This window comes from Nyctibius grandis, chromosome 6, assembly GCF_013368605.1.
Source record: "Nyctibius grandis isolate bNycGra1 chromosome 6, bNycGra1.pri, whole genome shotgun sequence".
In the NCBI taxonomy this organism is placed as follows: Eukaryota; Metazoa; Chordata; class Aves; order Nyctibiiformes; family Nyctibiidae; genus Nyctibius; species Nyctibius grandis.
This window is the reverse complement of record NC_090663.1, coordinates 61,990,359-62,016,546: the sequence shown is the minus strand read 5'-3', so window position 1 is coordinate 62,016,546 and position 26,188 is coordinate 61,990,359. Positions and strand designations below refer to the sequence as shown.

General features: G+C 42.0%; 1 protein-coding gene across 1 annotated transcript; it reads left to right on the top strand.

Moving 5' to 3' along the window:
* The first annotated feature begins 9,781 nt into the window (after positions 1–9,781).
* Positions 9,782–24,303, top strand: ETNPPL (ethanolamine-phosphate phospho-lyase). The gene is made up of 13 exons (XM_068403647.1): positions 9,782–9,862; positions 11,673–11,791; positions 11,954–12,113; positions 12,990–13,064; positions 14,825–14,918; positions 15,913–16,029; positions 17,786–17,868; positions 18,396–18,621; positions 19,484–19,638; positions 20,455–20,544; positions 20,754–20,884; positions 21,752–21,831; positions 22,694–24,303. Exons 1-13 carry the CDS (start codon positions 9,807–9,809, stop codon positions 22,823–22,825), a joined length of 1,518 nt encoding a protein of 505 aa, XP_068259748.1. The 5' UTR covers positions 9,782–9,806; the 3' UTR covers positions 22,826–24,303.
* The last annotated feature ends 1,885 nt before the right edge of the window (positions 24,304–26,188 follow it).

Genomic DNA, 26,188 nt, shown 5'->3' with positions numbered 1-26,188 from the left:
GGTATATCAGAGACAAAAAACAGCTTTTCATAGGCGAAAATATTCCACAGATTTTTAAAACTAAAAATTATTTTAGTGGCCTCCATCTAGTAGTACCTTACTAATAAAAACAAAATCCCAACACTATATAGATATATATACTGAATATATACATATTTACTGTTCAATTCCATCTTTCCAACAGTAAGAAATAAACAAGTGTTCACACATATGAGGAAGAACATTTTTCTTTTTCTTTGCTTAAATTTTCAGAGATGCAAGTATCAACCTATTTGAATAATCACGATTACAATAGTAAAAGCCTTCACATGGCATAGACTTAATATAAAGTGTTAATAAACCCGAGTGCTACGGTGCTAATATGAATGAGGGACTTTCCAGAAAGGGGACAAGAGGAGCACCATGTAAGTGCTTTGACTTGCCAATTTTATTCTGCTTGTTTAAGAAGCACTATCTCAAAAAACAACAGGCTGAGGAGCAAGCTGCCCTCTCAACAGAAAAGAGTCTGTTATGCCTATGTCCTGACTCAGCACAATTTGACTAGGTATATTAGAGATGTGAAGACTGGAAGTTGAACATTTTTGTAAAACATCAAATACTGGCAATCATACAGTAAGATAAAATATTTTTTAAATGTCCCTCAGAGAAATCAAGTGCAAAATCAAGTAGGATGTTTATTATTTGGCTAGATGTTTTAGCAATCCCACGTTGAGAGTGTCCACAAACACAAGTCATTTTAAGAAACAGCAACAAGATAAAGAGCTATTAAATGCATGCTGTCATTAGCACTTTGATATTTTTTAAATTTGTATATCTATATTTTTAAACTGTCCTCATAGCATCCATTTCTACATGCCTCAATAAATCTAGCAGAACCTTGGTTCAGGTTTCTTCATATTAAACGCACTACTGTTAAGCGTTAGTCAAAACTCAGTTCTCCTTTAACTCCCTGACACTGAAACCCTGCTGAAGACACACTTAAGCGCCTTTAGTCACTTTCTTTTCTGTCTTGTAATTTCTTTATTTAACTCCCACCAGGTAGGATACTGGTCTTTTCCAAATAATGTAATGTAACTTTTTTAAGCTTCTGTATTGTTCAATAACATGAAAGGTTCATTCTATTTAAACGACCACGGGTGAACAGCAGATAACTGTTTAATTCACTAAACTGCATACATAGATTCAATATTAATATTTACATAAAATATTTGCATCTCAAAGGTTGACTCAAAATGAAACCTAACAGTATCTAGAAAAGTTGCATAATCAGTACAAGGAAAAAAAATGTTGAGTTTAATATTTCATGAAGAAAAGCACCCTGTGAAGACTTGCAACATGTTTATTTTGTTTAAAAAGCAACTATTTTTGGTGCTAGTATATCTTTTTTCTTTTGATAGCAAACCTACAGTTTGAACCACCTGTGTGTTGTTATATCTTTTAGTATCATTCCTCCAAATAGATATGATTTGTTTTGTTTAGTTTGTGACAGGAACAGTAGTTCCTCTACCAGTCTTTTCAGCTGTAGAAATGTGTAGTGGTATTAGTCTACACAGTTTCTATATCCCTGACTTTTTTGGGTATGATTAAGTCTTGTTTCTTTGAGAGTTTTCAGTATTTGTTTCATACCAAGTTTTGTAATCATTTGTTACTCCCACTGTATTACAACCACATTGTGCAGAAGTCCTGCTACAGAAGCAGCAAGTCTTTTAAGCACTGTATGAAATTTGTCTGACATACGTGGTCCTTGTCTTCTTATTCATAGATTAGCTACGGGGAAATCTTCTTTCAGGATGTTTTGGACACCTTTTTATTTTTTCCTGAGGTAAAGCATGAAACATTAATTCATGGAACAATGATATAATGTATTTTTTTGATTTATATTTTTATTTATTGCTGATTTTGATGTCATGTTCTGATAGTGTAGCAAGGCAGAATGACACTCTTCATCCAGATGTTTATATATTCTTTTAGTCTATCGTGCAAGTATTATGAATGAGTTCAGACTGATCAAATCAGTATACCTGCATATGTGTGAAGTATAGCATTTAAAATGAGGTAGTTCTTAAGACTGATGTATACGGTGTGGAAAGTTAGCATTGGCTCCATTGAACGTTACACTCATGGAAGAGTGCACGTGAACATCGGTTACTCAGTTACACCAGCAGAAGAGACAATGCAACCCCAAATGAGACAATCAGGCCTTTGGTCCTTGTGGGAAGGTGGTGCTGTGTAAGGCTGGGGGCTGCGTCAGGAGATGTGGTTTGGATCCCAGATCCCATCAGGTTTAGAGAGAGTTGTCCTACTGACCACCACAGAACTGTGATTGTGAACCTGGGCTCAGCCATGCAAGGCTCTTCATTGGCTATGCCTCCCTTTCCCCAGCAATAAAATGGGGGGGGTGATACATCCTTCCCTTGCAATGCACTTTGAGACATGCAGAAGGAAGGACCCAGGTATTGTGCTTAGTAACATGGGGAATATCACCTTCAACAGTGGGGTTTTGCCTAAACCAGGACCAGTCCTGTGAGTAAAAACTGTAGAGAAACTCCCAGCCTATTGAAAGTGATGAAGACGTTCAAGGCATGCAAAAGTTGACCTTTCCTTTCAAATTTCCTTGATCTCTGGTGCTTGACCATCTGAAATTACATTTTTAAATCTCTGTATTTTATCTAATGAGACACCTAAATTTTCACACTAGAGTCACACAAAACACTAATATCTGCAAAGACAAGGGTCAAAAGAAAGTCTAATTTTTAGTCATTGCAAAAAAGTATTCAATTTCAGTGGGAGAATTAAAACTAATACCTAGTTATTATTTTTTTTCCTTTCTGCAACTTGCTCTTATGGATCTGAATGTTGCTGTAATGTACAAATGAAGGTTTTATTGCATCTTCTGTTACTGAAGTATTTTACATGGTGGTTGGATTTATTAAATGCTGTTAGAAACAAGTGCCTGCCACTATCATTTCTGACAGAATTTGAAAAAGATACTCCACAAAACAAGTGGAATTTGTATTTTAAAAAAGGATTTGGAGTGTTGTTTTTGTTTCATTTTGTTTTTAAATGCATCCAATTATCAATGCTGCTTGAAAATGGAATTTTCTTTGGAAAACAGGGGGCCTTAACTTAACCTGGGACCGTTGGTGTTTTACTTGTTGCTATTTAAAAAAGAAATTGTATGAATTTCCCAGATACCATTGGTACTTGCACACTTCTCTTAAGTATTATGAAGAGTTGGGTTGGTGGAAGAATGTTTTACATATTGTTAACATATATGTGGATATTCTTATATTATTGTACATGTTTGGGAAAATATCACACAACTTTAAAAATGTTACTAAGATGTATGTATCTGACTTTTTCCTTTGGAAAATATTATATATTTTTATTTGTATTTTTTACTTTTTTAAGTTCATCTATATGTGCCATTATTTTTGTATTGCAAGTGGTCTCATAAATGCAGTAGAGGAGATGAAAAATACAAGGAAAAGTAATTTGGCAAGGATTACACTGCTTGGGGGGAAAAACACATGGGTCAGTATCATATTATGAATACTAGAAATATTTTGCGTGTCTTACACTGTAAATATGTCACGAGACCTCTTTTGATGAGTAGTGTAAAGAATTACAAGGTTTTAATCACCCATTGTAATTTGTTATTCATTACCACTTTCTTGTGGCCTCTGGTCCTGACTTAATTGAACTTGATCAAACAGCATGCTTTTGTTTTTATTATTAAAATTTCTCCTTGGTTTTCAGTTGAATACTGTTTTGTTTTCCTTCAGTTTTGTACTTCGGGTTTTGTTTCTTGCTTGTGAGAAGTTGATCTTCAGAATTATTTTTACACTATTTATGACTTATTTTCATAATGTAAAAAGTGTGTAACTATTAAAATATTAATCCAACCATTGGTGCTGATTTTGCATAGTTATAAAGTTCTTAATGTTGATGCAAAAAAATTGTTCTGGTCTGTCTGGATTGGAAAAAGTGCGTGCTGCATTGTGCCAGTCTGTAGTTTGAAATCTAGTGCTGGTCATGTTGGTCAGTTTTCACATTCACATAAAAATCAGGGCCTTTGCAGCATGCTCTATTTTCCTACAGCATGCGACAAAAAACTCCACACCTTGCTCTTCCTATTTTTAATAAGACTTTTCCCTTCAAAGGCAAGTCTGTTCAGTCATCTTTTCTAAACAGGCAGCACAGGCTATGGGCATCCACAAAAGGAAGGAAGAAAGAAGCTTTGCTGCAAACCTTGGAGCCTTTCCTCGCTCTGGAAAAGCTGCAAGGATTTATGTATTAACCACAAGTCACAACTATTGCTTAGGCAAGTCCACAGGTGTCCTAAGATCCAAAGAAATAAAGCTGAAAATCACCAATCTCCCCTTTCTATAATACTGAAGGTGAAAAATAAATCTGAACTGCTGAGAAATAAAGATGTACGCAGGCACAGCATCACGAGCAACAGTGCAAGACAGAAAATGTGAAGGTCTGTTTTACCACAAATCGAGTTTGTTCAGAAAAGATGGAACATAGTAATTATTGCAAAATAGTGTATTTTCAAGCACCCTGGTCTAAGATGACACATTTTTGCAGGAGTCTCCTTGAACAAAGGACTTTTTTTGAAAAATAAAACATTGGGCAGCAGCTGTAATCTCTTCAAAGCACTATTTAAATGTTTGGGTTTTCTAAATCCCAAAATATTTCAGACAAACAAAACACTCCCCGTCGTTTCCCCTTCCTTCACCTCAAAAATGTAGTCACTCTAGGCGAAGACAGAGAACGAGCACCGAGGGGGTTTGACCTCTGCTCTCGGTAATCTCCATAAATGTCTGTTACTCATATCTGGCTCTGTTTAAACTCTTGAGGGGACTAAAAATAGCTTTGCTCCCTTTCCCAGCTGAGGTACTTACAGCTTAACGTGCCCAGCGTCCCCGAGGAAGCGCCCGGCGATGCCGAGAGCAGGCGCTGCCCCGCCATGCTGCACGCACAGCCCCAGCCAGGCAGCCCTGGCCCAGGCAAAGTCCTCGCTTTTACTGCGGTCACTCTTGCCTTTTCTTCCTTCCAGCTTTCTCCTTTCTTCTCCTTGCGCAGAGGAGGGAAGGCAGTTCTCCATGCTGCTTCAACTGTCCTGCCAAGAAAAAAACACGACGCATGTTCTGGACAATTCCCGCTTTTTTCCCCTCAATGCCATGGCTACTCTGTTGTTGGCCAAGTCACCATACGTGTTCTGTCCATGGTGTGTGCATTTCTGGTAGTGTCATTGCTGGTATGGTAACAACCAACATGCTCTGGCTGCTGCTAGAGCAAACTGGCCTTGGGTTTTCCATTCAGTCCTTTTACTGCCTCCCTGTCATTTTTCAGTATCACACACTCTCTAAAGTCAAACCTCAGCTAACCAATATCCTATAGCCTTCACATCCTACTGCGCTCATGGGACATGACTTTCCTCTGGCATTTCCTCCTATCCCAATACCTCCTTCATGATTTTGAGACGTGCCAAAGCAAACGCAGGGCTGCATGTGAAACGCCTGCCGCTTCTCCCTCTCATTTTTTTTTTTTAATGGAGCTTTTAATTAAATACTTAAAGGCCATTACTCACATCCAACTCTGCTTTGTGGACGTACTAAACCTGCTAATCCTTACCCATTTGTAACAAGGAGTCTACAGAAGTCAAAAAAATGCAACAGAAGTGGCCTTTTATATCCCCATCTCACACAGCTTCACCTAGTTGTTCAATTATAATAACAACACACAAAGAAATGGCTAAAAAAAAAGAACAAAACAAAATATGGAGCTGACAAACCATTCATGTTCCAGCAAGTAGTAACAACTGCACCCAAATAAATATTGAAATAAAACAAACAAGGGAATGCCAAAAAATTAAAGTTATGTTCCTGCAAGCAGAGTCTTTCTGTCTTCCCAGGGCTACTACTTCATCTTCTGTTCTGTTGGCTTCTGCTAATTTCCAGACAGGGCACTCACAGGGCATGCTCCTCTCCTGGCTGCAGTAGAGAAATACAGTGTTCTTGGATTCTTGCTCAAAACTTGGAGCTTGGGTGCTCCGTATGTATGTATATATGTGTCTATATGCACATATACATAAATATATGCATAGATATATATGCATGCATACAAATATATATGCATGACCTGTAGTGTTCAGGAAAATACTGTACACAAACCTCCTCAGAGAGCTCACAGTCTGGTAGTACAGTTGCACTCCAGCTGCTCTAGTCTGTGTAGATCTCAGAGGATCAAAGGTGGACACAGCTCCTGTCACATCAACTAAGGTGCAGGTTTTTCATGTGCTTACGCCAAGACAGAATGTTCAATAACTAATAAATACCCTGATTATGTTCGTATGTGCAGATTACAGCTTTAATGAGTTTTCCAAGTGCCCACACCTCAACTGAGCAGTCACAAGCTCTCACTGGCATCTCCTTTGACTGCTCCCTCCTGGAGCTAACAAGTACCTGGCAACTTTTTGCAAGCCTTTAGGAGCTCTCTTCTCTTTGGCGTATTAAGATTGTTGTGAGGTAATTGATTCTGGTTGAGATAAGACGGATAGTAACAGATACAGAAAAGAAAATCTAAAATATCAATTCTCACTATTATATCGATTAGCTTGTCTCAGAAAGATGCGTATAGAATAAATTTGCTATTTAAAAAATCTGGAACTTCAGACACTACTGTATATTCAGCACGGAAACGATTCTCAACAAAAATTATTCAGGACGCAGCAAGCATGCAAATTGCTCTGGAAAGCAATGCTGCCATGAAGCTCAGTGAGTAACATAATCTGGCTCTTTTCTGCCTTTGCCTTGGCTTGTTTGTACCCAATTAACGCACCCTGCGCTCAACTGACTCAGGGGCCTTCTGGACCCATCACCCCATCAACTCGCAGGCAAGTCCATTCCGCTTTCAGAGTAAACACCAAGCAGCTGGCTGTCCCTGCGGAGGCGCAGGCGGGTACAGGTTGCCTGTCTTTACCTTTCTGTACTGAAACAGATCTTCAGTTCAGATCACTTTCCACCGCCCATCTGTAATGGGTTTGATTCTCCGGATGCACTAGCAATATATTGTTTTTCCAGAGATACAATAACTCCTTAAACAGTTAAAGAGGGAGAGGAAGGCACCTTACTTGGGTATTTTGAATAGCTCCTAAGAAATATTGACTCCTTTTCATCATTCATATAGGGAGCCAGGCTGCTGGTTGCTGGTACTCCACCAGGACAAAGGCCTTTAAAAAGTGTGGGGAAAAAAAAAGAATCAGTTAAAATGTTCAGAAAGCAAACAAAGCAGGATGGAGAAAATAGTACAGTGGCTTTAAAAAAAAAAAAACAAACTATTTTAATAATTCCCTCGATCATGGAGAAATAGCTACTAGTATTTACTTCACAGCATTATGAGGGCAAGTGGAAGGAATGGGAGAGGTCTAAAAAAGCCAAGTGACAGGGTGCTAGAAAGCCCCGTGTCTCAGGCAGAGTCTCTCTCTACTAATCAGGATGGAGAGACCTCCTCTGCTCTACACATGAGACTTGGCAGGCTTGCTCCTGCTGGTAATATCAAAAGAGCATGCAAGAACTATAAGCCAAGAGGCAGGGATATTTTCTTGATTGTTAAGCCTCTTTCTATGGCTGTGAAGGAACAGAGGAGCAACCCTTCCCTTCTAACAAGCTACCTCACCTACCACTCTGAGCTTTCCTGATGAAGTTTATTATCGCTTCAAGCAGTTGCTAATTTAGCTGTGAACAAGCTTTCTGTTGCTAAACCTGCAACAAAAAACCCTGATACAAGCAGGGCTGGCTGCTGATGCGTGCTTGTAAAAGAGTAGAAGCACAGCAGCTTGCATATCCCTTAAATCTGTTTGTGGTCCAGGGTTTCTGAGCGAGCAAGACTGGGCAGGTCAGCATAAACAGCTGAACTGTTCCAGCACTGGCGAGCCCAGCAGCCCCGGAGGAGGGACAAGGCAGTGCTTGGCACTGACAGAGGGTGAGCACCAGCTGGGGGGAGGCAGGAAAATCATCGCTCCTGAAGTGCCTTCAGACCCACAGACTCGCGTGCTGCCATTCACTGCTGGGGCTCCAGCCTTTCCTTATATTACTTTTGCAAAGGGATTGCAATTAGGTCCAGTATATAACGTGTATGACTTGAACTACATCTTCCCTGTGCTAAATATCATTCCCCAGCTTTCAAAGACGTGGGCAAAACAGAAAACCATTGCAGACAGCATTCCTGACAGGCTCTAGCCTAGGCTCAATGTCGGTGTTAGCAGATCTAAATGCCTGTTCTCTTCTTGAGGCTCATCAATGAATCTCATCACTGCCTGTACAATCTCATACTTGCCCTAGCTGACTGCTTTGACAACTCCCTCATATCTTTTAAATCCATGCCTTCTTCGGCCTGCACAAGGCCCTGAAGACAGGCAGCTGCTGTGTCTGCTGGGGTACGGAGGTGTAGCTGCTGGTGCCTCCTACCCTTCCTGCTACACGGCTGTTTTGTTGGTTGGCGAGGCAAGGACGGAGCAGGAATGCAAGAATGTGAACGCTGAGGAGCTTCAAAATTAACACTGTCTAAAGAAGTTCGAGAAAACCCCTGTAGGAAAACAAAAGGTTGACTAGAGAAACAGAAATGTGGCTTACTGGCAGAGATATGAAAAAATGTAAAAATCAGGAGGCATGTTTCTTCCATCTGCAAAATTTGGGATGACTTACTGGGTACTGATCTAGAAAAGACAAGTATTATCAGCACAGGAAATTGTGTGGCTTTACTTATGCTCTCTGAAAAATCTTCCAAGCATAGCACTGCAGGTGGCACAGACGAGCTACAGATGGGGGAGCAGGGACATGGGCGCAGATTCTGCTGCTCTCTGCCCATGCAGCTCAAGGAGCAGCCTCCAGATGAGGTGTGGGTGCATCCATGGCAGGGAGAAGGTAAAGCTGAGGTGCTCCACCAGCAGCTTCGCTGTTTGGAAATGCGATGCCTCTTGACATGAATTCTACCCTTCTTCCCCATGAAATCATCCCCTCCTTTTCTTATGGGCTTTGATGTCCAGTGAGATGGTTATCAAGGGTAACCATGAAGAAAAGCCGAACTCAAGCAAATCACTTCTATATTGGCCCTGTGGTTAGAAAGAGATCATAAGACCAGTTATACTTTGGTCCTGCCTAGACTGAAAAAGGGTGTACCAGTGCATCAGAGCACCAGGGCTAGAGCCCTTCTCTACTTACGTGTATGAAAACATAGAAAACCATAGCTCTTACTGATTTGCCCCACTTTATAAGAAATACGGATGCTGGCTTTGATGGACCTATGCAAGTATATATCCCAGCCTACACTTACAAACAGGTTCTGGGAGATAAGAATCAGTGACGGTCCTTGAATTATGACCCTAATATTGATTAAATCAACCACTCGGAGCCCCCCACGAGGCTGTCTGTAGCAGAAGTGCTTTGACCACCACAATGACCGACAACAGGCCACCAGGCGCAAGCCCGGCACACTGTCCTGTCCCGGCTGGGTGGCCGCCCTGCTCTCCTGCCGTCCCTCCGCTGCCAGCCGGCTGCTGGGCACGTTTGTGCCGTTTCGCATCGCTACAAAAACTCCGAAGCGCGGGGGCAACCCTCGGCCGAGCCTCGGCCAGACGGTAAACACGAGGCGCCCCAAAGAACCCGGAGAGGGAGGCGGGCCGGGCCGTCCCGCCGGGGAAGGAGGCAGGCGGGCGGGGAGGGAGGAGGGGTTTGGCGGGGGCCGGCGTCGGCATAAGAGGCGGGGAGCCCCCGGTTGTGCCGTGCCGTGTCGTCGGGATGGAGGAGCGCTACAGCAAGGCAGAGACCCTCGCCCTGCGCAGGAAGCACATCGGGTAGGGGGCGGCGGGGCCGGGAGAGGAGCGGGGGAGGAGGAGGAGGAGGAGGAGGAAGGTCTCCGGCGGCTGCACCGGCCCCGCTCGGGTGCGGGCTGGGCGGCCCCCCGGCCACCCCCTGCGGGCACCCGGCACAGCCGCGGCCGGCAGCAGGTCTCCGCGGCCGGGGGCTGCGGGGGAAGGACACGACCTGTCAGCCCTTCGGCTTGTCAGATCTTTGGGCCGCTTCATCAAACCGCAGCAGAGCGAACGCTACTGCACTTCTGTAACAGATCAAAGCCAGCCAGCAACCGGAGCGTGGTACCCAGGGGTATTTCTAAAATGCTGCCGTGCAGGGCTTTTTTTTGTGAATAAACTGCACGCTCCTGTCAAATAGCTGTCTCTGTTAAATGAAGCTGAGGAGATTTCTTAAGCCGAGTCTAACTGGGGGAAATTCAGGGAGGCTGCCTGCAGCTGTGACCTGAGCAACAGTCCTGGCTGTGCATGTATCTGATCCCACGGCATTGCAATATTATATTGTTTCCTCCTCCTTCAGGAGGTGTTGCCAAGTGAAAAATAAGTCCAGACTGTTAAAACCAGCCCTGGCTATTTGCTGATTGCATCCTAAATGTGTGGAACGTATAGAAAGCTCACTAAAGACGCATAAAAGTCATGGCTTCATAAAGCGTGCCCAAAACCTTCTCTTCAGGGTCCAGCTCAATGTTAAGGGACTCTTGCCTGTGCAAGGATTATAGGATTGGGCTGTGCTGGGTGAACAAAAAGAAGCTTTCACAGAAAGGACTGGCACCTAACAGAAGAAAAAACTGTAATCAAGAAATGGCCGATGATGATGATGATGTGCACTGCTTTTAAAGCATACAACAGGAATAGCTGAAGATGTCAGAAAAGATCTGTGCAATGGGCCTAGAAACTATGAGACAGTAAACAACTTCACTTTCTAGGAGTCACATTTGGGCTTTACAAGTTCATAATCTCAATTATGACAAGAAGGATGCATTAGCAGCACTGTCTGAGTTACCTGGAAATGACTGTGTTTATCTGAGGCCATATAAACATTACTAAAAGTTCAGAAGACTTTCCTTGTGCTCAGTAATATCACTCAACATAATTACATAGCTGGCGTGTTCTCCAAGGGGAGTGGGGGGGGACAGTGTTTAGCGAGTACTTTGGATGATTTTACAAGGAGCCTGAGTTTTGATGGAAGCCAGTGTGATTCAGGTGCCTATGAAAAAGACATTTTTAAAGATTTTATCCAAAGCAGTTAGGATGAGATATGGAGGTTTTTAGGACCTGCTCAGCATCTCTGAAAATAAAGCCTGCAAGACATTAGTGTTTTGTTCTTGAATGTGACCTCTATGCGATACAGTCATCCATTGCATAATGAATTTTTGGCTATAGTATAAAACAATGCTTAACGACTTAGTTTTATTCCTGACAAATTAATTTGTCAGACATGTTCATAAGGCACGTAAACAAACAGAGCTACAGCCTAGAAACACAGCAGGACATATAAGGACCTGGAATGACTCGCAGTCACTGTGCTCCTGTGAAACCACTCGCAGACAGAGTCGTGTTTTGAAAGTGTGCTTATTAAACACCTACTTCTGTTCCCACTGTGCCTGGGGTGTGTGGGGGCTGTTTTTAATTTCAGCAAGAGCCCCCCCTGACCACCATCTGACCCACTCATGAGCTCCTTGCAGAGGGAGGCAGTTGTCTCCAGTGCTGCAGAAGATCAACCCCCTCACCACTCAAAGGTGGGGAAGCAACTGAGAAAACTCAAATGGTGTTATTCTATAATTTTTTTTTTTAGGCCTTCCTGCAAAGTTTTCTTTGCCAAGGACCCTCTGAAGATAGTGCGTGCTCAGGGGCAATATATGTTTGATGAGAAAGGAGAAAAATACTTAGACTGTATCAACAATGTTGCACATGGTAAGCAGTTCAGTTTGTAAGCCTGCTTCTGTTCCTTCACTTCTAATAGAGATTAGAATACACTTCTTCCAAGTGATGATGTTCGAAGTGCTTCTCTGAATATCCTTGTGTGGTTCAATAACTGACTGGTTGCTACTAATAACTAATTATTTTCTTCTGTAGTTGGCCACAGTCATCCATACGTGATAAAGGCTGCAACAAAACAGATGGAACTGCTCAACACAAATTCCCGGTTCCTGCATGACAACCTTGTTCAGTACGCGCAGCGTCTTACAGCCACCCTGCCGGAGAAACTCTCTGTTTGCTATTTTGTTAACTCTGGGTATGTCTGAATACTTATTTTTTTTCCATTATTACTATTTTGCTCCTGTTTGAGATGGACACTCAGAACAGCTTAGTCCAAATCTTACTCAGTTGGACTTAGTAATAAGCAATAAAAATATTTCCAGTACTGATCGAAGGATCCTTCCTATTTGCAGGTGTCATATTTAGTGAGATGGCTCAATGCAAGAGAGCCAGAACATGCAACTGATCTGCTGAATGCTATGCAAATAGAGGGCGGGGAGGAAGAAAAGCAAATTAGGCTGCACATTGGTGAACGTTATGTACAGATTGGTGAATACTACCTGTAAATTGGCATATGGCCTTAGAAATAAGTAGTTTTCTTTAGGCGGTCCATATAGTCTCTGAGCACTTATGTTGCCAGAACAGACAACCTGTAGGGACTTGTGAGCAGCAGGGCTGTGACGGGCCAGGCTGGAAGTTTGAGTCTTCATCTGGGGAGCAGATTTGCGTTCTGTGCCGCCTGATGGTGCAAGCACTGGGGAGGATGGAGCCGTTGTGGAGGGTGGGAGATGGAGTTGGTGCGCTGTTGCTTTTCGAGGGTTTGTGACTGTATTATGCTCTTGAGTGCAAAGTGGTCTCATTTGTACCAAGAGGAGGTAAATGTCTACAAGCAAACCGGGGGAGGGAAAGAAAGCATCTCTTTGTTTGCTGTTTATACAAAGAGCTGTTTTTTCTTTGCCCTCTTACATGGCATTTACAGCCTCAACCTTAGCATTGTAGTATGTATAGTAACAGAGCCTGCTGTGCTGATTTACTATATCCATTAGTCCTGTGCCTCCTCTTCTGTGTCAGAATACCATTTTAATTGGAAGTGCTTCCTCACTGTTTTGCGGCTGTGTCTGTTATTATGCAGGTCTGAAGCAAATGATCTTGCTTTACGACTGGCTCGGCAGTACCATGGGCACCAAGATGTGATCACCCTTGAAAAGTAAGTACACAGAGTAGCTTATGTGAATGCAGCCAGCAACTCCTACCATTACTTCAGAAGCTTTGCGGCAACCTCCTGCTGTTTGTACTCCACTGCCTGCTGAAAGAAAAGCTTTGTTGCTTTCATACTAGAAGAGGTCAGGATATCCCTTTTCTGCATTTGGATAAACACAAGTTTTGAAGATCTCTGAAAAATAAGCTTGTCAGTCACCCCAGAAGGTCAATCACCCGTTACAGGGCATTTCCCCCAGAGACTCCCAAAGCAGTTCAGGCCAGTCTTGAACGTTGGTTTGAAACATCAATGAGTGGTCTGGCCACTGGGCTGCTTTGGAAAAGGGCTTTCTATTTGTCACGGCCTGCTGGACATGTTTCTTATTGTACAAATAAATATTCAGTGGTCAAGAAGAAAGATCCTGTAGCTCTGCAATGGTGCTGCACCGATGCTCAGCTCCCCTCCAGTGCACACAAAACCAAGCGGCTCCAAAATCGAGAGGCACTGAGAGGGCTGTCAGCCATGGGAAAGGTGGCCAACCACGTCTCTGTGTTTCCCTATCCTAGATGCAGCTGTAGGGTTGGTTACACTGCTGTAGGGCTGGATCTTCTCAGGTTGTGATTAGAAAGTCCAGGCAGAGCAACTGCAAGATCACGTGTCTCTATCTGAATGGCATAAAGCTTGTTTGAGTCAGCTGTGCTCAGATCCCTGTTAGCCCTCCGTGACTCACGTGGCCAAGATTTGGAGCCATGGACAGTAGCTTCCGTCAGGAGAGGCTGAGGATGAAGCTGGCTCTGCCACTGTTTCACTGCAACATCTTGTCTTCCTGAACACCACAGGGTATTTCTTTGCTGAGGTCCCAGGGCTCTGTAGGCTTTTGCTATAGCTGCTGTCCCAGTCAGCGTGGGCTTTCTGCCGTTTCTTTCTGTCCATTGGCAGATTTTGTTGACTCGTTAGTAGAAAAGGGTAAAGAAGAGAAAGGGGTGCAAAAATGTCCTCTCTGCCCTGTGTGTGTGCTACTGTGAGATTGTGTCATGTCTTTGATTTGATTTGAGGTTCACTTTGCTTCAAGTTTATGGCTAAATTAAAGTGTTTATTCCCCGAATGAAGCTGCTACATGCTTTGGGTTCAAAAGGCTGTGTTTCCTCACTTCTAAGTCAAATTGGCGTACTTTAGCATACTCTGCAATATAAAGCTTTTCTACCCAAACAATATTCATCCTTATCCTGAAAGTGACTTTGGTCAAACAGTCCAGACTGTAGGGCCTTCAGGGCAGGTAGCAATGTGCTGCTGCTGCGTAAGATCCCCACCTTCCGTTGCAATGCACTCTCTTGAGAGTCTTTGCAATGGTGTTGAGGTCTAGCTTGCAAGCTTGGGCTGGCCAGAGGGGGGCCCACAGGTTGGAAATGAGGGAGCTGGAGTCACCCTTCAACTGCTAGGTGAGGCTGCCAGGGCAGCCACCTTAGAGACGGTGCAGTCCAAGGGACATCATCTTCGTCTGTCCTCATGCTGGCACTTGATTTTATGCAAAAAAAAAAAAAAAAAAGAATCCTCTGTCTGCAGTCTTACTAGTGAATTAAAGTCAACAGCAATTTCATATTGCCTTTCAGAGAAAGACTGAGTAAATTAAATCGAGATCCCTTTGCAAACAGTGCTACTGTGTTGCAGATAGACTCGCTTATTCTGGATTATTTATGGGCACAGTTGTAAACTTAGCTCTTCTATATACATTTGGTGAAAAGTGACTTCGATATTTAACACTCATGCAGTGCTTACCATGGCCATGTTACATCTCTGATTGACATCAGTCCCTATAAATTTAATCAGCTGGGAAAGGACAGCAAGAAGGAGTTTGTGCACGTGGTAAGTGGTTTTTTTTGCTTTTTGTCATTTTTATGCTTGTTATGCAGCATATTGCATTACCCACTTCCGGTGTAAATATACTTCTGTTTTGCTGATGCTAGAGTACATACTCTCTTTGGCTGTTTGTCGGTGAATTAAATACAGCAGAATTGTTTGCTTTTGGATTTCTAAGAGGTTATTCAGCTGTGAGGCTGATTTCCTTCATAGTGCTGCAAGTTTCCTGAGTCATTGCACTGTATAGTAACACAGTTGGAAGAAATTAGCCATTATCTGATGTGTTGGGTTTGGCTAAAGATATGCAGGACTTCTGGGTCTACTTCCAAAAACTGGAAAGGCAGAACCCACAAGTTCACACAGTTACAGAGCTCATGGGTGTCCAACTGAGCAGGATACTGTTTGGTTTTCAGCCTGAACTTGTACATCTTACAAAGACAAAAATCATTCTTAGCCCCGAGATGTACACCAAGCAGGTCTTTCCTATCTAGACCTCCTTGTGTTAACCACACTGCCAAAGTAGTATCCACCTTTTTACACTGCTTTCCTTTCCCTTATTTACTGAACCTTTCCCAGCGCTGTTTGTAGAGGCTTGAAGGTCATAGAGATTCATACCATGACTAGGACGCTGGAAGGGAAGTGATAGACTGGAAAACACTGTTCTCCAGTTGCAGAAATGGATCTTGCTGCAAGAATCTGAAATAAGATGATGGATGAGGACAGTATTGTGTCTTGAGGGAGAGGAGGGATGGTCTTTAAAGGTGGATGAGGTAGATGATCGCTGTTTCAACATTTGAGTCCAGTAATGTTGAACACATCACAGGGCTGGATTGAGTTTAAGTTCCTGTAAGTATTTTTGCAGTTCCATGCAGAAATTCAGGCTGTGCTAACCCTTATTATCTATCTGTGTGGAAAGAAAAAAATGCAGAGCAATAGAAAATAAAGTAAATGTTTCGTAGAAGGATGGGCTTTAAAAAACAAAAAAAAATGGTCTTTTCAGGCTCCTTCTCCAGATATCTACAGAGGGAAATATAGGGAAGACCACCCAGATCCAGCAAGTGCTTATGCTGAAGAGGTGAAAAAGATTATTGAAGAAACACAGAAGAATGGACGCAAGGTGTGTGTTTTATGCTCTGGAAACACTGAGGCTTCATCTATTAAGTGTGGCATGGGGGCATGAAACAGGAAACTAAGGACATGTTTCTCTACTCAGTTTCCCTTGCTTCCCCCTGCCCTTTATTTTTCTGTGGTGGGTTCTGTGTTCAAAATGGGCCATTTTTCTACCTGATGCTCATTTCATAGTTTTTCTAGGCATCAGTGAAAGGATCAATAATACAGTTGTAAATAAGCAGGTACAACCAAAGCAGTTTAATTGCCTATTTTATACATTGAATCAGTAGATTGTAAATATCTTAGGGCAAGCTTTGAGGTCAGCTGAGAAACTACATCATGAATTCTAGCAAGGATATATAAAAGTCTCCAGGACATGGAGAAAATATGCTAGATAAGATCTTGATACGTTTCTGAGTCTAGTAGCTTAAGATAACTTTGGAGTCATCTAAAAAGATGAACCTTTCAATCATATACAATATGACCTTGACAAAAACAGATAATTGCTGAACAGGTTTACCTAAAAATGTGTGTTAATGTTTTGTATGATGGCATTAGCATTTTGAAACATGTAGGGCTTGATCCAAAGCCCACTGAAGTCACAGAAGACTTCAGTGGAGATTGGAACAACAAGTTGCCTTCTAGTCCAATGGACTTACATCACTCTTCTTTTAGTTTCTTCATCAACTTTTTTAATTCTCTACTAACGGATAGTTTTGTTTTTTTCTTCCCTTGTTTCCTTTCTCTTGCATATTTCTTAGGTTTTGGTGACATAGACCTGTGGCAGGACAAGTTGTGCTAAAGGCTAAGCCTGACATGCTATGGGAAGCTTCGTACTCTTTGGCTGTAGCATGCCTCTTCAAATATAGTGTACGGTTCTTTACACGTTACTGCTCGGCCTTGTTTCCAGGAAGACTGCACCAGCCCAGAGAGACCTCTTGATGCTCAGGGAGGGGTTCAAAAGTGGTGTGGGGATGCAATCCCTTAAATAGCAGACTTATGCTGAGACTTTGGGGTAATATTGTATTTCTGCTGCATAGACCTCTGCTGTTGACAAGAAACGAATTTTGATGTTCCAGTATATTTGATTTGCTGCTCTTACCCTTCCTGACTTGAAATAACTTTCTTTTTCATTCCTAGCAAGTGGAATTATTTCACCTGTAGAATTTTTCTCCTCTTTTGTCAAGTGCCTCATGCTGAACTTTTACTTGTGTAGTTATTTGCATTAGGCAGGGGTGCCCAAAGCGTAGCCTCAGGTCATCCTACAGTTCAGCTTCTACTCACCTCTGCCTGGTGTTCAAGATCGAACAAAAAAGCTGATGACCGCATACACCCATTACTGGAGAGCCTTGGCATTAAGCAAGTCTCATTAACCTCCTGGGGAAAACGGCAAACACTGTTGTGTGTCTCCTGTAAATTGAAATTTGTAAATAAATTTACAGGGCTCCCAGGAGCCTCATCCAACATCAATTGACACCAGTTAAGTGTCTTTCACTTCAACAGCTGTAGGACTAAGGCTTAACAGAGGTCTCTGTATTCCCATCAGGTTGCAAAGGTGGCCCTGGCTACTGCAAATTTGGGCACCCCAGATTAGAAAATGAATAAATTCTCTAGCCATAGCTGTTCTCAAGAGCCCTCAGCTGCCCAACCTATTGCGTGATTAAAATAAGGCACACATTTAAACATTTGTTTCTAGACTGTTAGATGTTTGTGCAAGGGCCAAGTAGATGAACACAGTTCTTACCTGAGTTTGTTTTTTGTAGATTGCTGCCTTCATAGCTGAATCCATGCAGAGCTGTGGAGGCCAAGTAATTCCACCTGTGGGCTATTTCCAGAAAGTGGCAGAGTACGTACATCACTTCAAAAGGGCATAACTGGAAAGTTAACCAAAGGAACAGGTTTTTCCCTATAGGCTTATCCAATCAGTTCAGCTATCACCCTCTCTTGTTCTTAGCTATCTGTGGTTCCTTTCTACTTTTTGAAGAGTATGATTCCACTTCTATTTTTTATGGAACATCAGGTGACTAATTATTTTTAGCTGGATTATTATCTTTCCTTTTTTACCTTTAATCCTCAGGCCATAAGTTTGATGACAGATGAAGTTGAGCCATCATAGATATAATCCTGCATTACCATTACAGTACCCCTATTTTGCATCAAAATATCAGATGTTTTTTCTTTAACATTTAGCAAACTGAATATTTTATCATTTGAAATAGCTATAGCTGTATTTCAGCAGACACATTTGTTCTTTTTTTTCTAACCTAGTCTCACACTGGAGAATTTCTGTGATGCAAACTTTGTTGTCCTTGACTGCCTACCCAAGACATGTACTACAGCACTAGTCATTTAAGCTATTCCATTTGTTTTCAGGTACGTGCATGCGGCAGGTGGTGTGTTCATAGCTGATGAGGTCCAGGTTGGCTTTGGCAGAGTTGGGAAGCATTTTTGGGCATTCCAGCTGCAAGGTGAAGATTTTGTGCCTGACATTGTCACCATGGGAAAGCCCATTGGCAATGGCCACCCTATGTCTTGTGTGGTCACAACAAGGGAAATCGCTGAAAGTTTTGGTGCCTCTGGCCTGGAGTATTTCAATACAGTAAGTTTGTAGGTGAAGGTTTGCCTTTTTTTCTTTTGGTCTGCATTTAGCATTTAGAAGTTGTTCAGGTGATTCAGCTAAAATTTGCATCCATCACTGCATCACATTACTAAGAGCTCGAGTCCACCACCGTCTAATTTAAAAGCAAGTGGAGAGGCTTTGAAATATGCTCTGTACCAAGTGGTATATCTTAATATGGACCAGCATTAGCTCTCTGGCAAGTCATGCAGCTCAGCTCACATCCATACAGATAAATCCTTCCTTCTCTCTCTCTCTCCACCTCTGAATTGTTGACCATGTAAAATTTAATTTTCTAAGATAGGCTCTGTGCCGGTGGGGCTCATGCCCTGGCAGACCTTGCTCTGCAGTTGTCACCTAAAGGGTTGCTGTTTTGTTACCAGGAAACATCTGAGCTGTGTGCATGCCACAGAGGAGTAGCTTTCTTCTTGTTTACCGAGTCCTCGTTCTGCTCCTGTGACTGAGCTGCCTTCCCAGCTACCATGAGTTCCTCTGCTTTCAATGGAGTTTATACCCTCCAGTTCAAGAAATATCAGATCTATCACAGCTCTTCAGAGGAGCATTTTGCCTGCAAATGCTATCAGCAACTCATGAAAGCAGCTTGAACACTTCAGCTGTGAAATCTTCAGATTACTGAAACCCGAAGCAGAGAAGGGGCGAGCCCCTCCCTTGGGCCACCAAAGTATGGGGGACGGTGCTCCACAGCCCGCACGGCACAAAATCCCCACCTCTTCAAGCTTTCCTCACGACACGCCAAGCAGGAGAGGGCAAGTGAAAACTACATGGATAGACACAGATGAATGTTTCTGATGGGTTTTGTTTTCCTGTTTGTCTTTACTATCAGTTTGGAGGCAATCCAGTGTCTTGTGCTATTGGTTTGGCTGTGCTGGAGGTAATAGAAAAAGAAGATCTCCAGGGAAATGCTACACGTGTAGGAAATTATCTCCTGGAGTTGCTGGCTGAACAAAAGGAGAAACATCCTTTAGTGGGAGATATCAGGTGGGTGCCTTGGAGTGTGTCAGAGAAGAAAAATGTGCTAGAAAAACCAACAAGTTTGGAGTGAGGGGAACACAAAAACATCTCATTGTTATGCTACACCTCTTTTAAAAAATGGACTACCCGAAACTGATACTGTAAGGCCACATATTTTTCAAAAAAAGTTTTCCATCCATCTGCTTAGTTAGGTATAAGTGTAGCCACTAGAAAAGCTCTGGCAGAGAGTAGGAGAAAGAGCCACCCCCATGCAATAGCCCAGTTGTCAGCACACTGTTGGGGTGATGGAGATATTGTTCCCACTCTGGTCCGTTTCATTTGGAGATCTTAGTGTGGGTTTTCCTCATCTCATGTTACTACCACGATAATTGCCTTCAGGTTTTTGTGGGGAGTTTGGGTTGTGGGGTTTTTTTAGTTCTTGTTTTTGGTTAATTGTCTTCCACAGCTCCCTGGCTTGAGGTTTGCAGGATAAGAGAGAAAGAAAGTTATTCTATTAATTAGAAATTATTAAATTTCTATATAAATTATTCAGATTATAACTTAGTAAATTTAGAATTTATTAAATTATTTAACTTGCCACATAGCCTTAATGAGCCAGCTAAATTTATTTATCCAGAAATATCTGTTATCCCTCTTGATCATCTGAAGTAGCCAGTGACAAAAGACAACCGAAGAGAAAGTCTCCTCTCTTTCCTGCCTCTTCCCCACTTGCACCCCAGGGAAGGGAATTGCAGTTATTAGAAACAGTTCTTGCATTTGCAGCAGAAGGCTTGGGTTACTGACACTGGATTTAATTCGTCTGTATTTTTTTCTCTACTCCAGGGGTGTTGGCTTGTTTGTTGGAGTGGATCTGGTGAAAGATCAACAAATGCGAACACCAGCCACGGCTGAAGCCCTTCACCTTATTTACAAGTAAATGTTTTTAAAGACTATGTGCAGTGATCAAACTCTCCTAGTATTCCCCAGTAGTTAGTCATTAATTTCAGTTTAAATTTGTGTAGCTTTTGATGACATAGTACTAGAAAAACAAAAGTTTCAAAATCTAACTCAGCCTGAGGGTCTGACAGGACACAATATAGTTTTATACCTGTGTCTAACACAGATGTTTCCTCTCTCTGTAGGCTGAAAGAGCATCAAATCCTTCTCAGTGCAGATGGACCCCACAGAAATATACTAAAATTTAAACCACCAATGTGTTTCACGATGGAAGATGCAAAACACGTAGTGGAGACAGTTGATGCACTTCTCACAGGTATATATGCTTTAGTGCTCAAAGGGATACTCTTTGTTCATTTCCAGATGACCTTTTAGAAACAGCAGCCACCATAATCTAGGCCATTACATGCAAGGGAAAGTAATAAATTACATTTCTTACCACTTGTCCAAAGTCCTGTTCTTAATGCCAATTATTACAAATAAATAAAAAGCCCCATACATACTTCATCCAAACTTTTAGGCAAAATCCTGCTCTTGATCCTTTCTCTCACAGACTCAGTGTTACTACTCATTTCTGGTCGCACAAGCTATATGTTAAGGAGTGGACGTATTAATTCAGCACAGGCCTGAAAGACACTGTGGAAGCACTGGTGCAACTTTCCATAATGTGTTCTGCCTTTTTTTTTTTTTTTTTTCTTTTTTTTTTTTAACTGATTGTCTCACTCAAATTTAGCCTGAAGGTTTTCAGGCTCTATTTATCTTCTACCTGGGAATCAACCCAGGGGAAGATAACCTCAGGTGTACTATTAGCATAAGGACTCTCCAAGCCCCACACTCCCACCTCCTGAGATTATAACAACTGGAGTTAGACTAGGACAAATCTGCTGGACAAAGGCAGAATTCAGCTCTGAAAGGTCTATCTGAACTCCCATGCTACAGTCAAGCTCTAAATTTCGTTCTTTTCTCTAAACACCCCCAAGCTACACAGTCCTGATACATTAATCACATTGCCTCAGAAAAATGTTTTAGGAAGTATTCATCATTATTCAGTTATTCTTCTGTGTGATAAATCCCCAGAGGACTAGCTGATCAGGTATTTTTTACTTCAGCCAGCTGTTAAATTGACTGTATGCTTACTTAGCCCTATTTCTTTTTAATTTAATTATTTTATTACTTTTTTTAGAAATGGAAGAGGCAACAGGAATGAAGACAGAAAATAATGCATCTACAATTGCATCTACAAATGCACAGTGTGAAAGAAAAGTATGTTTTGAATTTTTTTTTAACTCTTATTCAGATAGGTGTTTGGCAAAGCAAGTATAAATTACTCTGGTAGAGCACACCTTCATTTTTGGTGGTGTGAGTGGTTCTGTGCCTTGAATCTGAGCTACTAGAAACCTGAGAGGATTGTGTTACTGGGGCAAATCTAAAAAGAGCTGCCTAATACAGACCTACAACGAGAAACATGTTATAGACAAGCCCCTCACCTTGTGAGCCTTGTATGCAAACAAGAACAACGAGACTTTGGGCTGCACCAAATTGTGAGCTGAGCAGTCAACAATTTCACTAGTTCTAGGTATTGTGTGCTACTGCTGGATATTTGGCTTTCTAAGCAAGCCGTCTGCCTGGAAGGTGTCCAAGTTTTCGGAAGAGTTCCAAGGATTTATTTTCCACTATAGCTCTTTGCGTATGAATGGCTGACACGCATCCAAATTAGGATGACTTAGGTTGCAGACCCAGCTTTGGATAAATCATATATAATTTCTTACACCCTTAAAAACACGTCACCCACTGTGTTATAGGAAAGCTCGCTGAGCGGTTTCTCAGTGAGCTTTCCAGTGATGCTGCAAATGGTGGGAAGGCAATAGCTCAGCTGTCCAGGGATGTAGAGGCCTCCCTAGACATAGAGACCCTATGGTTTATTGGCTGTCTGGATTATACTAGTTTTGGGGTACAAGCCTCCTCTTACAGACATTTGTACACATCCTGTTCAATTTCTTTCAAAGCTAAGAAGCTGTGCCACTAAACGAGGAGAGTCAGGTAGAGCTACCTAGTGGGACTCAAGTACAATGGCTGCCTGTTGGAAGGCATGCACGTGCCTTCACTGACATTTCATTTGTTTCAGACACCTGAAGGGAGTTCTCAACCAGAAGGTGCAAATGAAAGCATCACCCATATGAATGGAGCTGCCTGCAGACAAGAAAATGGTCTTTATTCTAAAAAACACTCAGTGCCAAGTAAAGGAATAAGAACATGAAGAAGGAAAGTTTCCTCATTCAGTTTGAATTTGTCCCCGGCTTGCTTTTGAGGTGAAGAGTGCAATAGTCCAAGTCCTAGGATCTGTGTGAAGCCTAGTCCTACCCTCCACAAACTGGCTGAGTTCCTATTAGCTTCAGTAGGAGTTTAAAATACCTTTTCAGATGCATGAGAACTGCACCATGTGGCTTGAAGTCTAGATGTGCCAGAACGGACAAGTGATACACAAATACCTTGGTGCTTATGGCAGGCTTGACACAGGTACACAAACTCAGTGAAATCTTTGGATTTATCCATGTTACACAGAAACTGAATTGCTTAACCACCATACAAGCAAATGCCAATCCTATTAAGTTTAAAATTATATGCTTAACATGCTATTTTTACAATATTTTAGATTTCAATATGTAATATTGAGATGTTAATTACTTCCCATGTTTTAATGGCTGAATTCACAAAAGAATGCTTGAGACAGAAATCATTATTATGTTCCAGCGTAACTTAGGTCCTATGGACCAGTTTCCCAGTTGATGTAAATTGGTGTAGCTTTGTTAATGCCAATGATGCTCTACCAAGAGTCTACCACTGTGTGTGTAGAGACACAACGTTTATGCAGGGCATTCTCACTTTGTGTTCAAAGAAAATGATGAATCTGCATCCTAATTTTCTATGGATAAAGCAACTTTTATAGATAACTATTTATATAGAGTAAAATTTTATGATTATTTTTTTCCAAAAGTTTATGTATTGAACACTCTCAGTCCAAAAAATATGCAAGTAGAGTATATATCATTTCAGACACACTGATTGATTGATTGCATTTAACCTGAGCGTCTCTCAAAATGAGGTTCCCAGGGACAGCCCAGCTCACATTCCCATGGATTTTAGTTGTTTTGACAGTCGTGGGAATTACTGCCTGATCCTGTTGTAGCAGTGCTGTTACTTTTTGTCAGGGGTGATGAAGAGTCGCATACCTGTTGCATGGGATCCTGACACAATAATGGCTATGCCAATATTTGATAGTGTACTAAAATGAGAGGACCACTGCATAAAACATGCATGCAACCACTGCCTATCTGTGCTGCAGATACTTCAGACTGACTTGTCCCTTTGTCAGTGTTAAATTTTAATGAGAGCACACAAGCCCTGCTTCTCTTTTTTAATAATGCACAACTCCATGCTATCGAAGACGTTGAGGGCTTTACAAATGGTTTGTACTTCAGAAAAAAAAAAAAGACAAAATTTATTTCCTCTTTGATTTTAATACCCTCAATTCTGCTGTTTTGTAATTGCTGCTGCTGACCCTACTGATATGACTGAAAATTGAGCACCTTATCTAACTTTGTGTTTTCCACAATTTGCTATATTAATATTGAAGTTTCCAGTGTAACGTCTTCCAACACGCTCAAGCTGACTTATTTTCTGTTTTATGATCCTTGAATAATTCTTCCATAAAAATAAATCTCTTATTTGTAATTATTATGTCCTCCACAAAGAGGTTTTTTTTTTGTTTTAATTTTATTCTTCAGTAACACCTATTTGATAAGGGAAGTAACTTCAGTTTTGGCTGGGGGGCTGTCTCCATGCTGAAGCAGGACTGGCTAGGCTGTGTTTCCCCAAGGCCCTACGTGGTCCTCAGCTGTCAGCAGCTCTTACCCTCCAAGCCAGATGTTACCTCAGCTGCCACAATTCAGCCCCTGCTAACCCTGCGCCAGGAAAGACGCCACACATCTTTTCCAACATGAAACTACACAAAGACCTAAGTCAACCTAAGTTGGGATGGGTCCAAAGGCACGGTTTATGTCACTGCCCATATGGAGTGGGGCTACTTATGTTATACCTCATCCACCACATGCAGCACCAGCAGCATGCTCTTTCAAGCAAGCAAATGCTTGTGCGATTTATTGGAAGGGTTAAGCTCAAAGGCACACAGCCCACCAGTCTATACTATGGCACTGATTTTTGTGGCAGGTCATTAATATTTAATTTTCACAAGCATGTCAAAGAACTAGAAAAAAAAAAATCTAATTAGCCTAAACCTGAGAGGAGGTGAAGATTACAACCTCATAAACACAAGGGGCCTGTGCCTCTATCTCTACCCTACCTGCGTCTTGCTTCTGCACACACTTGAAATACATGGAACAACCATTGCTCCAATTACTAGTGTTTTTCACCCAGTTTCTGCTTCACAAATCAGGAAGCTCTCTACCTATTGGTTCTGCACGTTATGCAAGGTGCGAGTTAGCCAGAACAACTCAAGTCGTCTATTTTCTTTAAACAAGAGAGACTATCACTTTTATGATACACACTGGAAAAAAACACCATCATTTAAAGGGAGGAACCAATCCAACAGTTACCAGGAGCTGAGCTGGACCTACTAGAATTACTATATAATTGTTAATGTTCCCACAGTATCTCAGAGTCCACCTGCAAGATTAAGCACAATCCCTACTGTGAAGGGCTTACTAATTAGAAGAGACTGACTAAAGGACAGGAGAGTGGAAGCAGAAATAATTATGGCTAAACACAGAGAGAGCAGTTCCAGTCAGCTGAACTGATCAAATATATTCCCTCTACTGAACAGGCAAGGCTTTTTTCCCCTGACTCTCTTATTTCCCTTTTTCTTCTACCTCTTCTGTCCTGGCTGTGCAATTCCTGTTTTTAGCCATATGGTTCAACCTCCACCCTAGCCCTTACATTCATCAAACACCTCTGTAAGTCAGTTCAACTCACTAACCTTGCAGAAAAAAATAAGACCACACTTTTTTTCCCTATCAGTTTTCTGCAAGGCTAATGAACAGGCTCATGGAGGAGGCCTGAGCCTGCACAGGACATGCAGCAGGAGGAAGAGACAGTGGAGTAAGGGAAAGGCAAGACTCCATCCCAAGTGGGCATCACACGCTGGAGTTTAGTTACTTTTATCTTCACTCTAGCTCATCATTCTACTGGAAGCTGAATCAAGGTAATTTTATTGCATTCTCATAGTCTATCACTGTTTCAATCGCTTCTGTGTTGCATGTTTAAGACATTTAAGCAAACAGACTGGTTAGAACAAGGGAAAAAGAAAGGACGGTGCTTGCTGCAAATATTGATGAAAGTGTGACACTGTGAGAGTCTGAACCCACCTCCATTTAATTCTCCTACATAAAAGCAAGCAGGACTGAACCTGTGTGAAGTTGGAAAGCTGTGCCTTAGACAGCACTGTGCTGGGGAGAAGAATCAAGATCAGAAGTTGCCATGTCAACAAAACACCACTGAACTGCCAGGGGAACAGAGCATGGCACATGTCCACACCTGCGACAAAAAGCCTCAGCCTTAGATCCATTAAACGTTGCAATGGGAATACGCTGAGTAGAAGAATTAC

What these genes read in the sequence shown, in the direction of transcription:
- ETNPPL (XM_068403647.1), top strand. Translation starts at nt 9,807, where the DNA reads ATGGAGGAGCGCTACAGCAAGGCAGAGACCCTCGCCCTGCGCAGGAAG. An exon ending in GATGTGATCACCCTTGAAAA is followed by an intron (nt 13,065 to 14,824) that starts GTAAGTACACAG and finishes ACACTCATGCAG; the next exon opens with TGCTTACCATGGCCATGTTA. An exon ending in GCCTGGAGTATTTCAATACA is followed by an intron (nt 18,622 to 19,483) that starts GTAAGTTTGTAG and finishes CTTTACTATCAG; the next exon opens with TTTGGAGGCAATCCAGTGTC.